Here is a 16,764-nt window from a genome sequence, read left to right as displayed (position 1 = left end):
CAACATTGAGGAAGGGGAAAGATTGCATGTGGATGGTCGTTTGGTGCATGGCGCGTGTTTTGAAGCTGCTTATGGAGAAATGTCTTGGGCCGTGAGTAGTGAGGAAACAGGAAGCGATTCTTGTGGGATGGAAGAGGGAAATAGTGACAATGAAGGTTGGAAGATAGCAACATCAAAAAATGAGAAAAAGCGGAAAAAACAGAGATCAGTTCAAGGGGAATCTAGTTCAGAACAATCCAGTGATGATCATTCCATACATTCCACAGCACAACAAAATGAATTCAAAGTCATATTCAAAGTCGTTAATCAGGCCGACTCTTTTACAAATTGGAATCCGGTTCACTTAACAAAAACCATCAATAAACTTGTCGGAGAAGTCAGAGGTGCCAGAATTCTGTACAGTGGAGACCTGCTAATTATCTGCAGAGACAGCGCCCAGCAAGGCAAAGCAATACGGATCAACAAAATTGACGGGATAAGAGTTCAGTGCAGCTTAATGGAGAACAAAAAGTTCAGCAGGGGAGTCATTGGAGGAGTTCCTCTAAAAATTTCTGAAAAAGAGATTCTGGAAAACATAAGAGGTGCAAAAGTAAAAGAAGTAAAACGGTTAAAAACAACAAGAAACGGAGAAAGATCTGACAGTTTATCTGTGCTAATTAAATTCGAAGAAGAGCAATTACCAAGCAAAGTATTCATCGGTTACATAAGCTATAATGTCAAAATCTACAATCCTCCACCATTGAGATGTTTCAAATGCCAAAAATTCGGTCACATTGCAGCAGTTTGTAAAGGGAAACAGAGGTGTGGAAGGTGTGCAGGAGAACATGAGTACGGAAAATGTGGAAAAGAAGCTAAAATAAAATGCTGTAATTGTGGTGGAGAACATACTGCTGCCTATCGCGGCTGTGAAGCAAGCAAAAGGTCTGAGGAAATTAAAAAAATGAAATTTGAGCTCGGAATAACCTACGCTGAAGCTGCAAAAAGGATCCCATCTCAGTCAGAAAAACCCAAACCTACAGTTCAACACACAGCAAATTCCAAACCTCTAGAGAAATCTCTAAAAATTGATGAAGACTCACTTATTGTTAAAAAGACAAATTTTGTTCTTTTCATGGTAGAAGTTATTAATTGTACTGCACAGACAACAAAAAAAAACGGAAAAAATCAAAATAATAGTGAAGGCTGCAGAAAAATATCTGGACATTAAAGATTTGAACTGGGAGATGGTTGGAAGTATGATGGGAGGACCGATGGGACCATCAGAAACTGGCAGAGTTAAGATGACCTAGAGTAAATAAAAATTATATGGGCAAATGTGATTTAGTATTATGTTGGTTTAAGTTACACAGGTTTTTTTTTTTTTTTTTTTTTTTTTTTTTTTGGGGGGGTGAATCGTTTCCTGTTTTCTTGCTTTACTCCATATCAGTTGGTGGCGGTAATGCACAATTCACAAGTCTGCCAACCGCCATAAAATCCCATAAGAAGAAGAAGAAGAAGACTTCTCGCCGTCAGTAAAGGCTCAGAAGCTGATTGGCTACGTCACGCCCCGTGATGCGGCCGCTGCGTCACTGTGAGCTGAGTTCGGTAGCATCAGCTGCGGCAGCTAGGGATTCTGCAGCGACAGGGCGTCATTTCTTACATGGTTAAAACACTAAACAAAGACGCTGACACCCGCGGATCTATAGGAACGAGTTTGAAAACACCTGCCCATCATGGAGTCCTATGACATTTTAGCTAACCAGCCGGTGGTTATTGATAATGTAAGTATGATGATGTCATTCATCCACACCCAAACCAAGGCCGCTCGCTTGTGGCTGCTAGCCTAATTTACCATTGTGTTGCAGAGGAGACCGTAGAGAGAAAACGTCGCCGGACTTTTTGTCTTGTGCCAGTTCCTCACCATATTTGCTTGTTTTGCACTCTTAACTGGTAGCGGAAGTAAGAAGTTTTTGTCGGGGATCACTGGAGCATCAAGATGCTACGAATGCAGCTAACGCTGTTTGCCGGGTGTTTAGCTGTGGATGTGGTTATTATGCCTAAGGATTCATCGCTGTGGTAAAAATGAACATATCAAGAATAAAAATAAGACTAAAAATTACAAGGCTCAGACTTAACTAGTGTCTAGGTGTTAGTGGTGAAAAGGAAATGCTGGATATTTTCCGCCATCAGCGCTATTTTAATGCAGCAGTATTGTTTCATATATGAAGGATCCGTTGAAATGATTCATGTGGAGGAAACTTAGATTTGAAACGCACACCGTGATGTCCCATCTGGCTTGAGAAATCTTAATTTTGCATGACAGGAGGACAGTAGCGGTGATGCAGATGGATCCAAGCTATGAATAACATGCTTTTCTCCTGACCCGCTTTGGTTTGTTGATCCATTTCAGTCTTCTAGATCGAATTGTAATTTCTCGACCGAGCTGTTGTTGAAAAATTTATTTCCCCTTTTCTGTAAAATGTAATTATTTAACAAACTTCCCTGTACTGCCCTGTCCTGCAGTTCTTGAATACAGGTGCTGGTCATAAAATTAGAATATCATGAAAAAGTAGATTGATTTCAGTAATTCCATTTAAAAAGTGAAACTTGTATATTATATTCATACATGACATACAAACTCATATATTTCAGATGTTTATTTTGTTTAATTTTGATGATTACAAATGACAACAAATGAAAATCTCAAATTCATCATATCAGAAAATTAGAATATTGTGAAAAGGTTCAAAATTGATGGCCCCTGGTGCCACACTCTAATCAGCTAATTAACTCAAACCACCTGCAAAAGCCTTTAAATGGTCTTTCAGTCTAGTTCTATAGGCTACACAATCATGGGGAAGACTGCTGACTTGACAGTTGTCCAAAAGACGACCATCGACACCTTGCACAAGGAGGGCAAGACACAAAAGGTCATCGCTAAAGAGGCTGGCTGTTCACAGAGCTCAGTGTCCAAGCACATTAATAGAGAGGCGAAGGGAAGGAAAAGATGTGGTCGAAAAAAGTGTACAAGCAAGAGAGATAACCGCACCCTGGAGAGGATTGTGAAACAAAACCCATTCAAAAATGTGGGGGAGATTCACAAAGAGTGGACTGCAGCTGGAGTGAGTGCTTCAAGAACCACCACACACAGACGTATGAAAGACATGGGTTTCTGCTGTCGCATTCCTTGTGTCAAGCCACTCTTGAACCACAGACAGCGTCAGAAGCGTCTTGCCTGGGCTAAAGAGAAACAGGACTGGACTGCTGGTGAGTGGTCCAAAGTCATGTTCTCTGATGAAAGTAAATTTTGCATTTCCTTTGGAAATCAAGGTCCCAGAGTCTGGAGGAAAAGAAGAGAGGCACTTCATCCACGTTGCTTGAAGTCCAGTGTAAAGTTTCCACAGTCAGTGATGGTTTGGGGTGCCATGTCATCTGCTGGTGTTGGTCCATTGTGTTTTCTGAGGTCCAGGGTCAACGCAGCCACATACCAGGAAGTTTTAGAGCACTTCATGCTTCCTGCAGCTGACCAACTTTTTGGAGATGCAGATTTCATTTTCCAACAGGACTTGGCACCTGCACACAGTGCCAAAGCTACCAGTACCTGGTTGAAGGACCATGGTATCCCTGTTCTTAATTGGCCAGCAAACTCTCCTGACCTTAACCCCATAGAAAATCTATGGGGTATTGTGAAGAAGAAGATGCAATACACCAGACCCAACAATTCAGAAGAGCTAAAAGCCACTATTAGAGCAACCTGGGCTATCATAACACCTGAGCAGTGCCACAGACTGATCGACTCCATGCCACGCCGCATTGCTGCAGTAATACAGGCCAAAGGAGGCCCAACTAAATACTGAGTGCTGTACATGCTCATACTTTTCATGTTCATACTTTTCAGTTGGCCAACATTTCTATAAATCCTTTATTTTTATTGGTCTTCAGTAATATTCTAATTTTCTGATATGATGAATTTGAGATTTTCATTTGTTGTCATTTGTAATCATCAAAATTAAACAAAATAAACATCTGAAATATATGAGTTTGTATGTAATGTATGAATATAATATACAAGTTTCACTTTTTAAATGGAATTACTGAAATCAATCTACTTTTTCATGATATTCTAATTTTATGACCAGCACCTGTAGTATTTAGGATGATAGAGAATCAGTCTAATCCACCAGCTAGATGGTGCATCCCAGATCACAGCATAGATCCTGGGATATTTCTGTAAAAACAAAGTGTTTGATGAATAAAGGAGCTGTTCAACTCTGATTCCTTCAGGCAGAGTGTGACTGTTGGTGGCTGAGTCTCATGATCTTCTTCTTCTTGGGTTAAGCAAAAAAAAAAAACAACAACACATTTTCAACACTGATGCTGCATTTATATATAATCCCCTTTTCTCTCCAGGGTTCTGGTGTCATAAAGGCTGGTTTTGCTGGTGACCAGATCCCCAAATACTGCTTCCCCAATTAGTAAGTATCCACCTGTATAAATGTACATCTAGTTTAAAGTGTTTAAGATCATTAACGCAGTTACGTCAGTTTAATGTTGGATACTCGCTGTCCTTCACTCCAGTTATACTTGTTTGTTCTGGGTACATTGCAATTGGAGCAAGCTATTTCAACACTTGTTCATTGGTAGTGCATTCGTATTACAGACTTTACGGTAAAAACCTGGTGATAGAAAGCAGCTACACTTGCACTGTTTTCTTGTTGTTAAAGTGTACTTTTTGAAGCCAAGGTACGATCTTGAAATGGATTGAGAAGCAATTGATTTACAAGTTAATGAAAAATATGGGCAAATTTTAAACCTATAAATTTACATCAGAAATTGAAATTCACGAAAGTCCATTTTTCTTAAAAGTGCTTTTCTTTTTCTTAAATTGAGCAGGTTAGTGAGACGCATTGCCCAGGATTAAGACAAGTTACGATTAAGATAAGAAAAAAAAACAACTGCAGGCTCTTCTTTCAAGTGTATATATATCTTATTATAAAGGCAAATATACTCTATATTCTATTGACAGATCATTTTATTAACCTAATCAAATTAAGAAAACACTGGGCTTTCTGTAGTACGGAAGCCAAGAGCGGTCGTACTCAAGTTTTTATTTTTGTTTTGTTTTTTTCTTCCTTTGCCTTCTGAAGATAATGAAATAAATATCTCGTTATCACATTAATTGTTTTTTTTTTTTTAGATGACACGATAATTATCATGTTAACATGAGAAAACAGTTATTGATTTCTTGAGATAAGGAGAGGATTAACCTGTATGATTAATGAATGAGGCCGGCCAACTGCCCTGGATTCCAAGTCCATCCATGCCTGCGGGGCCCCTAGTTTTGCAGTCATGGTACCGCGTACGTGCAAAATTATTATTTCCTTTTTCTTTCCACTTATTGTCAGGTTGTTCTGGATGATTGGATTGCATGGAATACAGTAGAAACAAATCCGACAGTTTTTTAGTCAAAATCTTTAATCTGGACTCATTTTGGGGATTGATGCATCTTATACCTGTTAGAGTTGGAAGATAGGAGCTGTACTGAAAACACCCGGCGCATATGCAGCGGAGGCATAGGTCTTATTGGTTATGAATTAGAAGTGGAAACAAGTCAAAAAAAACAACTTTGTGTCTCGTTACCTAAAAGTTAAACACTAAATTAATCCATCCATCCATATCTGACACGCTTGTCCCAATTGGGGTCATGAGGGGTGCTGGTGCCTATCTCCAGCAGTAAACGGGCGAGAGGAGGGCTACACCCTGGACAGGTCGCCAGTCCATCGCAGGGCTACAGAGACAAACAACCGTTCACACACACACACACACACACCTAAGGACAATCTAGAAAAGTGGAGGAAGCCGGAGTGAGAACCCACACATGCTCAGGGAGAACATGCAAACTCCATGCAGAAAGACCCTAGGCCGCCATGACTTGTATCAATAAATACGCTTCCGCTGTTGTGGTATTGAAGGACGTCATTAGTTTTAACACACACCAAAATGACCCGAAAATGGCTTTCTAATTAGAAAATGATCATCTCGTTATCACGAAAAAAATGGCTTTTGTTATCTTTAGATAATGAGAAATTAACTCGTTTTCTTAAGAAACCACCGTTAAGAAGTATCAGAGGGACACGACCGCTCTGGGCTTCTGTACTGTAGTACTAAAGCACTGTTGTGCTTAGCAAAGCTGTAAACCTGGGCAGCGTCGCTAACCTGACTCCGCCAGATGGATTTGCTCCGCATATCCATCTGGAAACCTTCCGTTGAAATAATTTTGGGAAGGGGCGAAAATACTGGTTAGCTGATTGGCCTATGTTGGTGATAGACGGGCCAAATAAACCAATCAGATCAACGAAGCATATGACGTACTAACAGAGCGACGACGAAGAGGAGCCAATTGATAGATCAAACTCTTGCCGAAACCAGTCGGGAGAAGAGCAAAAACATCTTTTCCTCTGAGAAAAGCCTCCAGAGCAGTGTTTTGCTCTCCTTTCAGTGAAGAAATACTCTGTAATTCCGATAAAACTTGCTCGATAGCCACGCTAACGCTAGTTTCATTGGCTGAAGCCGCCATGTTCTTTAGACTGAACTGTCACGCTTCTCGTTGCGTCACACCTCAACCCGCCTCAAAGCCAACGCTGATTGGACGTTCGTTTGGTGAACGGCTCCAAATTTTCTTTAACGGAAAGTAGCCAGACTGATCTGCGAGTGAAATCTTGAAAGCTCGCGAATTCAGGATGGTCTCACAAGGCTACAGGGTCGCTATGCTAATTAGCATCATGTCTTGTGCGTTATTTGTTTGTGCTGTTTCAAGTTATGTTCATATGGAGTAACAGTTCTGTCAGGGATTCTCTGTCGATTGGTACTTTGCTTACTTGAAGTTGAAGCACTAGTTGTTGGTGTTCTAACCATGCAACTGTTTTTTTTAAATTGTTTTTTAAGTGTTGAAAAAGATTGATAGCAGGGCTCGATGTTAACCATCGCCCGATCTCCCGGGGCAAGTAGTATTTATTGTTGGGAGAGTACAAATGATCGCAAAAAATTTTTATTTATCACTCAAAATTACTTTAAAATCACCAACATTCGATGAAAACGACCCAGAAGCGTTGCCGGCGCCATCTTTGTTGTTTTGCACACATTCTCGCGTGATTTGAAAAAGCCGTGTGATTTTCCGCCAGATGGAGTGATTATTGTCCACCTAGCGGTAATTTTGATGTAGTTACCAAAACGGCTGCATTTATTTTGTCAGGGAAACTAATCCTGAGTCAGTTAAAGTCAGGGAATTCTGAAATGATGTCAGACTGTGGAAACCCTGAATAAAATAACTATGAATAATGATTCTCTAGAAAAGTCACATTATATTAATAGTATTATCATCTATAAACATACCGTGACTCTAAAATAAAAGTTATTCATTTGTGACATTGACTTCTGTCTTGTGATTTATTTTAAGTTTTTAACCTGTCAAGTTTTTTTTTTTTTTAGATTTCTAACATTACAATTTATATTTTTCCAAGCACACAACAGTTTAAAGCAAAGTTTAGTTTGAAAAGAATGTGCAGGAAGGATTGAAAAGCATGTTAACACGGTAATGTAAGCTTGAGTTCATTATCTGACGCATGCAGATACACACCAGGAACCTGGAAACTTAAAAAATACTGAATTACAAAAAACATTTAAAAAACAAACATGTTTCATTGATATATATACAAAAATGAATATTAGGAACTATATTTATCAAACATTATACTGGGCAAGTAAAAATTGTTTCTGGGCAAATAAAATGTGAAAGTCACTTGCCTGAAGGGGAAGTGGTAAAAATCCTTAAAGTCAACCCCTGATAGTATTTTCCTGTAAAGCAGCGAGGCACGTTCTGAACCTTACCTGATGTCGAACGGCATCTTTTTAAAAAGCTAAAATATTTCCACACATCTGACATGTTTTTCACTATTATCTAAACCTTTATCTGTTTCAGCTTTCTTTTGAGTCTGAGGCTATTGTGCCACAGATAGAAGCTCAGTGTTGGTTTCTCCTCCTCCCGCTCTGATTTGCTCCCTTAAGTCACTTTCACCAGTCAAATTGCAACATTTGCGGATAGAAAGTGCACTTAATCATTCAGCCCAAGCTTTTACACCATGTAGCCGTTTCCTGTCGCCTTGTTTTTACTGTAACGTCTGTAATACGGTGCACTTGAATTGTTTGAACGCTCCTATCGCTGTGTGCCTGGAGCAGAGAAGAGGTTTAACCGGAGTCAAACGTCTGTCGAATATCCAACATAAAACTAACTTGACTGCGGCTAGATCCTTGGGATTTTCATCTGGAGGTGAACTCACATGTTGTCTGTTATCGTGCTGTCAGATTGGTGTGTTAGCATGGGTGGTAAAATCCCCAAATCTCACTCTTTCTAATTAGTGTGGGACGTCCCAAGCATGTGAGGGTGATGGCTGGAGCCTTGGAGGGAGATATCTTCATTGGACCCAAAGCAGAGGTAATGCACACAGCACATCAAGTCAAAGAAGATAATGAAGTAAAACGTTTTATAGAAAGAGATTATATGTTTGAAAACTGGATTGCAGAATAGTGGCAGTTTGTTAGAAAGTGAGGGAATCTTGGAAGGACTTCTTTCTTCATGTCTAGATTTGCTCAATACACCAAACACAGCAGGATGATCTCATCACAATGTCTCAGAACGGAACCATTGCCTTAAAGAAACTTAAAGGAAAGCTATGTTTACAGCTGGAAGCTTCTCTCTGTATGTTTTAGAAGCATTTTATCCTCATATGCAGGTGTTGTATGAGTCTCTGACAGTCCTGCAAAGAGAATTTCAAAATGATTTTTTTACTGCGACGCATCAAAACAATTAAGAGCCTGGACCCAGTTCAGATCCGTTTCTTCTCAGATCTTATTTCTTTGAACAGCTCCTCTGCTCTGTGGATGATGAACATGATGCCTCATTAAGAATGCTTCATTAATATTAAACGTTTTTTTTTTTTTTTTTTTTTAACGTATGTCTACATCACCAAGCAACATTTCTTTCCTTTACTTGGAGTTAGTTCAGTAAAATCTATCATAAGCTGTTAGAATGGAGCATCAACTCCCTGGCCCATCATTTTCTGTCCTAGAAATATTCTGACGTGCTCAAATTAGGCAATCTTTACAAAACTTAGTTGTTGTTGGAGAAAAAATGTACAGTATGATAAATAAACTAGAATGGTTCAGATAAGAATAAATAAAGGGAACATGGTTCATTCCTTCCATCTGTTATCTTTGTCTCCACCTTTTCGTGGATCAGGAGCACCGGGGCTTGTTGTCGGTGCGCTACCCGATGGAGCATGGCATAGTGAACGACTGGAACGACATGGAGAGGATCTGGCAGTACGTTTACTCCAAAGAGCAGCTGCAGACCTTCTCGGAGGAGGTGAGCTTCATTCCAATTATTGTTTCCCTCACCAGTTAGCTGAACAGCAGTTGATTGTGTTCTCTTTGGGTTGTTCTGTAGCATCCTGTGCTGCTGACTGAGGCTCCTCTTAACCCCAGCAAGAACAGAGAGAAGGCGGCAGAGATCTTCTTTGAGACGTTCAACGTTCCTGCTCTCTTCATTTCCATGCAGGCAGTTTTGAGCTTGTAAGAAATGCTAATCCTCTGTTTTTACTTTATGGTCTCATAGTTAATAATGTTACATTTTATGTTAAGCACCTTTCAAAACACCCAAAGAAACCTTGCAACAAAGATAATCAAAATAAATTAATTTATAATCATTAATAACTAATTAATAATAAATTCAGTTTATTTATGTAGTAGCAATTCAAAACACCGGTCAGTTCAAGGTATTTTACTGAGACAATTCAACCAGATCATAAAGTCAGATTGGTTCGAAGGAAGACCAGCTGATTGCATGAAATCCTTAACTCAACAGCAACCCCCCACACCAAGCATGCTTTTAGCAACAGTGGAGAGGAAAAACTCCCTTTGAACAGGAAGAAACCTCCAGCAGAACCAGGCTCAGTGTGAGCGGCCATCTGCTGAGGCCGACTGGGGTTCAAGGAGACAGAAACAGACATAGAAAAAGAAGCATAGATACAAAAGGCAACTGTCAACCAGCTCCACAGGCGGCCCCATCCAGGAAACACACAGCGAGGGAAACGAGCTCCGAGCCAGCTCCCATGTCAGAGGATGAAAGGGAGCACATCCAGTTGGTCACAGAGAAACAGGATTACACCGGAAAACAGTGCTGGCTTCTACTTCTATAAACAAAGGTTTTGATGGTAGCAGAACAGCTGATGTTTCTCTCCAGAGAGATCATATAGTTAGAGGCTGACCTAAGAAATTCTGCAGAATGGAAGAATAGAGATGGAATGAAGCAGAATGTAAGGGTTCTTTATGTCCTCCAGCAGTCTAAGCCTATAGCAGCAGAACTATAGAGATAGCTCAGGATAACCTGAGCCACTCTAACTATAAGCTTTATCAAAAAGGAAAGTTTTAAACCAATTTTTTTCCTTTCCTCATTCTTAAAAGTATTATTCATATTTGAAAATTCTACCTATGGGAAATGTCTTTAAAACTTACCTTCTTCCTTTCTTCTGCATGTCGTTGGTATTTATCACCTTCTGCTTCTTACCACTGGGCAAATTACCTACAGACTTTTTACTTGTAAACTTGTATCCATGCAGATACGCCACTGGCCGCACAACTGGGGTTGTGTTGGATTCTGGTGACGGCGTAACCCATGTGGTTCCCATATATGAGGGCTTTGCCATCCCCCACTCCATAATGCGCGTAGACATTGCTGGCAGAGATGTCTCTCGGTACCTCCGCCTGCTGCTGCGCAAGGAGGGCTACAATTTCAACACGTCGGCAGAGTTTGAGGTGGTGCGCACCATCAAAGAGGTGAGAAGGCAGCGGAGACACTGTTTATCTGGGACACTTTTTCTCTGCAATGAATACTGTAATAAGTTGTTTTGTTTGTTTCTTCCCTGCTGTGCAGAGAGCCTGCTATCTCTCTCTAAGCCCACAGAAGGATGAGACTTTAGAAACAGAGAAAGCTCAGTATGTCCTCCCTGATGGAAGCACTTTAAATGTAGGTCCACCAGACACCAGATGGTTATTCAGGAAGTCTTCAAAAATACTAAAATGCAAACTTATTGTTTTCAGATTGGACCAGCAAGGTTCCGTGCTCCAGAACTGCTGTTCAGACCTGACCTGATTGGAGATGAGAGCTCAGGAATCCATGAGGTCCTGGCTTATGCCATCCAAAAGTCTGACATGGACCTGCGACGCACTTTGTTTTCCACCATTGTTCTCTGCGGGGGGTCAACATTGATCAAAGGTAGGTGATGCATCTAACAAAAACTTTAAGCTCGAGTTTCTTCCAAAGCATTGGACTTGAGGGTCACTTAGTTTATCCACAGACGTAGTGTAGTTTGCTGGTACTAATGGCTTTATTCATTCACTCTATTGTTCCCCTCAGGCTTTGGAGAGAGACTACTAACTGAGGTCAAGAAGCTTGCACCAAAAGACGTTAAGATTAAGGTAGGTCTACCTTGATTATGTAGCTCCTACATCATTTTCTCTCCATTTTTGTTTGGCCTTTTTTGGTTTTTCTTCAGTGAAACATGGGGCTGCTCTGTTTTTGTCAGTTCATCAAGATTTCTATCCTGTCTTTAAATATTATGTTGCTGTTGGAGCCGCTCAGACCCCCACAGTGCAGTGCGCTTTCACTGGGACTCCCCAGCAGCAGCTGCCTCAGGCTGGTTTCCTCTTGGGGTTTTCCCCTACTGTTGGTTGCGGCTGGAAGTAGATGTTAGCGTTTTTCAGGTATATGGTACAAACTGCAGGCCTCCGGATAATAAAAGGGAACATATGTTGCTGGGAAGGTTTTGACGTGTTAAATTTATCAGTTTCAGTGGATCGATCAAAGAGCTCTCCTTCAACACCGCTGTCAGTCTCCCTCCCAGCTCCAAGATCAACTTCTCTAAATAGATGATGTTTTACGTCAAGCAACAGAAATTCAAAATTTCTAACTCAAGCATCTGCTGCTTGTGAAATTTTATATGTTTGAGCGACGCTTCTGGGGTAAAATTAGGGCCTACCAAAGCTGTACATCCCAAAGCAGTTTTATAATGTATTTAGTAAAAGGCATACAATGTATTCCTGTACGCATTGCTTGTTAAAAACCTGCTGCATGCAGAAAATCTAGAGGGAAAAAAGTGTTTGTTAGTGCCAACAAGCCTTACTAATCCACCCCAAGGCAGTAATCAGACTGAAGTGTTTGTTTCTCTAACATCTTATTGGCTCTTTTCTTCTGCCTGTGTAGATCTCTGCACCCCAGGAACGGCTGTACTCCACGTGGATCGGGTAAGACCTGAATGTATTGCATGTTGTAAAGGATAGACGCCGAAAGGACCAGATTGAAACTCTGGTGCTGTTTGAGAAGGAAAGGGTCTCCTAAAGGCTGCTGAGGCTGAAAGTTCTCCCCCTGGTTTTAATCAGGAAAAGGACTGCAGTATATGAGGAAGATCTTTGGCATTAAATTTAAAAATGCTTCCAATATATGAAGAAATACTTTGGTTTGATTAATGCTTGATATGTCCACTGGACGAGCCCATGTGGTCAAATCATGTCGCTTTATTAATATCGATTATTCTTTGTTTTCTGTTTGTACATGTAGTGTGTAAGCTTGTGCCCTACACTGCCACCTAGTGTCAGCCAGAGAATAATGCAGTGTGAGGAGCAGCCACACAGAGTAAAATGCTTCTATATAGAGGGTCCTATAAAATCAGTTTTATTTTTTCCCAAATTCTGTTTTTTCTGTTTTAATTTTTGCGAATTCAGTTTTTTTACCCTTTACTGTTATTTCAGTCGTAAAAAGAATGTGCTTGAATTATAGAATGTTGATGATTAAAATGTACACAAATAAAATAGGAATGACCTTAAATTTATTGAGATAATAAAACACATTTACTCAGTACTTTTACTGCATGATGCAACATAATACTGCACTCTAATATAATATTAATGGTTATGAACTAATGGTTATAAATAAAAGTGCTCCATTAGCTTTTTGAAGTAAAAAAATAAAATAGGACCTCTCAATTTTGGATGACCAGTGGTCAGTGCCGGTATTTTTGCGCTTCCAACCAATGGAATGTTGACAAAACTTGCAAAACAATAGTTGACCTGACACGTAAAAGTCACGAGGGAACTGCTCGGCTCTGGACTCAGGGCTTAGCGTTGTGTTTCTCAACTTTTTCGCCGAACTGCTTCACCATTTTTTCAATGTTTTGATGGGGGCGGGTGAGCTGAAATGACGGAGTGAGAGGAGTTGTGTCGCCCAGAATTGCGTCCCCCCGTGTGCTTTTCCCCCCGACGTACGTTCTTCTCCCACACAAAAACAGAATTTCATTTCAAATGTAGAAATTCCGCGTTTACACTAGATTCCGCGTTAATTTGCCAATTCCGCGATTCTGTGATCATGGAAATGATAGGGCCCTACATATAGCTTCTGGCTCGCTTCACCTCGCCCTTTCCTTCTATAGAGGAGCCAATCGTGGCGGGAATACACTTATAGTGTATTCCCGCCACCTAAATGACTGGAGTGAAAAAGTTGGTGCCTTACTCCTGTTAAATATAATGTGACCAAGACTGAGCTCCTGTGAGATTTGAAGATTACATTTAGTTAACTCTTGCTGATGTTTCAAATACAGTTGATTGCCCAGCGCTAGCAGAAATATTAAAGGTGCACACTAAACACATTTTGCAGCAGGATCAGTAAAGAATATATAGAACAAACGACTAATAAAGATCTGATCCAGGAGATGTGATGAAATACATGCAGCAGGGTAGAGAGTGAGCAGGCATGTATAAAACTAAAGAAAACAAACTGTAGTTTATAGTGTAGTTTGTTTTATATGCCCATTACAAAGACCTTTATCAGGATGGCAAAGGGTACTATTTAATGAAGATGCCAGTTGGGGACCTGTGAGGCGTCCGTTTCTCAAACTAGAGACTCTAATGTACTTATCTTCTTGCTCAGTTGTGCAACGCGGCCTCCCACTTCTTTTTCTACTCTGGTTAGAGCCTGTTTGTGCTGTCCTCTGAAGGGAGTAGTACACACCGTTGTAGGAAATCTTCTATTTCTTAGCAATGTCTCGCATGGAATAGCCTTCATTTCTAAGAACAAGAATAGACTGTTGAGTTTCAGAAGAAAGTTCTCTTTTTCTGGCCATTTTGAGCGTTTTATTGACCCCACAAATGTGATGCTCCAGAAACTCAATCTGCTCAACGGAAGGTCAGTTTTGTAGCTTCTGTAACGAGCTAAACTGTTTTCAGGTGTGTGAACATGATTGCACAAGGGTTTTCTAACCATCAATTAGCCTTCTGAGCCAATGAGCAAACACATTGTACCATTAGAACACTGGAGTGATAGTTGCTGGAAATGGGCCTCTATACACCTATGTAGATATTGCACCAAAAACCAGACATTTGCAGCTAGAATAGTCATTTACCACATTAGCAATGTATAGAGTGTATTTCTTTAAAGTTAATGTATATATGTGTGTGTATTTTGGCCGATAAATTTCTGATATCAGCCAAAATATCTGATACAGTTGTTTTTGTTTTTTTGTTTTTAAAGCAGGCAATCTCCATATCTTTTAGGCTCTATCTGTAACACTTTGTTGACTGATGCACAGCAGCAGCTGTTTGCAGATGTTTCCCTTGCTGTATTTCTAACACACAACTAAGGCTTCACAATTAAATGCATTTGCAGTATAATTATGATTTAAAATGCTAAATAACAATAATTTCCAAATCGAAAAGGAACCCATTTTTTGGTCACTTTACATTTAATTAAAATGTAACACTAACCTTCTCACTGTCGCCAGTTTAGATGCTTTTAAGCTGTTGTGTGATGTTTTTCTTTTTTCATATCAGGTCAGAATAAAAAAATTAGACCCTGGTAAAGACTAGCCGATTCTGAAGTTCTATGTTGTTCCGCTGGTTCTAGTTGACATTTGCACCCCTCACACTGTTGACTCTGCATTCTCTCTCTTTTGGCAGTGGCTCCATCTTGGCCTCGTTGGACACCTTTAAAAAGATGTGGGTGTCTAAGCGGGAATATGAAGAAGACAGAGCACGTGCCATCCACAGGAAGACCTTCTAGGCTCTGATTAGGACCATGCATACGCCAACCCGTCGCTATCAGAACCTGCCCCCACTTCCCCACCCTGCTGCTGAACATCCTGATACCTGCAGCAGTTTGTACATTGTCATTTATGATCTGAATCACTGTAGGCCCCCAGAAACTAGCTGTTCCATCTGTTGGGGGACCATATTGATGCCAGGGTTGCTGTCAGACGATGGTGGCAACATCCTCCACCTCCCGCCCCCCAGTTACATCCAGAGGGCCGTCAGGGTACCTCGGAGGGCAGGATCAACTCTGGGTATCTTAAATGTTGAAGTACTGGTGTGGCCCCGTTAGGTGCACAATATCATCAAATGTTAATAAACGTAAATATTCTTTACTGTTGAAGTTTCCATTCCAAAAAAGTCGACTTTTTTAATGTCTGTTTTTAGGCTTCGTCTGACTCTTAGCTTTTACACAGCAAACATCCGAAGTACGCACTGCAACAATGCTATGTGTGTGTGTTTGTATATGTATGGGTGTGTATATGTGTGTGTGTATGTATACATTTATACATACACACACAGCATATATATTATGCTATGATACACATTAATAGTAAGTTAATTATCTCTACTGTATTAACAGAACTGCAAGGAAAGAATTTCATCCAAATGATCAGAGTCCCCTCAAGTTACTGTTGTCATGAAAAGTTAATGTAAAGGTTAAGAGCTTGTCTTTTGAACTGATGTATGAAAATCCAATGAAATTCAGCTGATTTATTTATTGTTTTGGGTTGTTTTTTGTTTTTTCACCTGCTCCATGTTATTTTCAGTATCAAGGGCTCTTTAAAATGTTTTCTGTTAACTGATAAAGAGATCCCAAACCGACCCTGAACACTAACCCTCCTTTGTTCATTCCAGCGGAGGGTCTGCTACGTTAAGTGCCGTCCCAAACCATGTAGTGGGTAGGGTGAGTGGGCCGTTATGCCCGTGGATAGCGGGTCTGAATCAAACAGGCTCTGGAATTTGGGGGCGGGTGTAACGGCGACCGAATGGCAGAGGAAACGCGTTCTTCCAAATGTAAATTCCGCTGGTTTTCCTGCATCTTCATCAAACTGACATAAAATCAGAAGTTAGGTATAAGAAAAAAACATCAATTCCAAAAGGGAAGGTTTGAAATAGTGTTATGATGCAGTATAAGTTTGTTTTCAGAAAGGGGCAAACGTTTAATGTCATGTTAGCCTGTGCCACAGATCTGCAGCCACACATGGGGCAGTCACTGTGTTGCCATAGCAACGACTGCTTTTTCCATTGGCGGGAAGAGGCCGTCCCATTCTCGTTTACGCCCCCTGCCTTCAATCAAGGCGTCTTCAACAGCTGCGGGTGTTTCTTAACTGAGATGGACTCTTGATAGTGAAGGTTTAGTCTTCAGGGCAGGGCGTTCAAACTGGTTCCAGAAGGACCATCTGGCTGCAGGTTTTCCTTCCAAACAAACGATAGAAACACCAGACTTCATTCATCTCATCAACTCATCACCTTCAGATTGGACTCACTTAATGAGGTGACTGGAGTCTGGTTTGCTATTGCTTGGTAGGAAAGAAAACCTTCTGGAATCAGTTTGACATCCGTGCTTTAGGGGGCGGTTTGGGATTCAGCCTT

At 40.6% G+C, this 16,764-nt stretch overlaps 1 protein-coding gene across 1 annotated transcript; it reads left to right on the top strand.

Moving 5' to 3' along the window:
- Window positions 1-1,548: 1,548 nt before the first annotated feature.
- actr1b (actin related protein 1B) lies at window positions 1,549-15,993 on the top strand. The gene is made up of 11 exons (XM_038306952.1): window positions 1,549-1,760; window positions 4,390-4,454; window positions 8,395-8,470; window positions 9,275-9,400; window positions 9,482-9,606; window positions 10,653-10,869; window positions 10,967-11,059; window positions 11,134-11,308; window positions 11,450-11,511; window positions 12,296-12,336; window positions 15,040-15,993. The coding sequence occupies exons 1-11, from the start codon at window positions 1,713-1,715 to the stop codon at window positions 15,140-15,142; spliced, it is 1,131 nt and encodes a 376-aa protein (XP_038162880.1). The 5' UTR covers window positions 1,549-1,712; the 3' UTR covers window positions 15,143-15,993.
- Window positions 15,994-16,764: the final 771 nt, after the last annotated feature.

This window comes from Cyprinodon tularosa, unplaced genomic scaffold (assembly GCF_016077235.1).
Source record: "Cyprinodon tularosa strain WSP-4 unplaced genomic scaffold, ASM1607723v1 ctg598, whole genome shotgun sequence".
NCBI lineage: Eukaryota > Metazoa > Chordata > Actinopteri > Cyprinodontiformes > Cyprinodontidae > Cyprinodon > Cyprinodon tularosa.
The sequence above is the reverse complement of the archived record's forward strand: the minus strand, read 5'-3'. Positions and strand labels throughout refer to the sequence as shown.

What these genes read in the sequence shown, in the direction of transcription:
- actr1b (XM_038306952.1), top strand. Translation starts at nt 1,713, where the DNA reads ATGGAGTCCTATGACATTTTAGCTAACCAGCCGGTGGTTATTGATAAT. An exon ending in TGCAGACCTTCTCGGAGGAG is followed by an intron (nt 9,401 to 9,481) that starts GTGAGCTTCATT and finishes GTTGTTCTGTAG; the next exon opens with CATCCTGTGCTGCTGACTGA. An exon ending in CTGTACTCCACGTGGATCGG is followed by an intron (nt 12,337 to 15,039) that starts GTAAGACCTGAA and finishes CTCTTTTGGCAG; the next exon opens with TGGCTCCATCTTGGCCTCGT.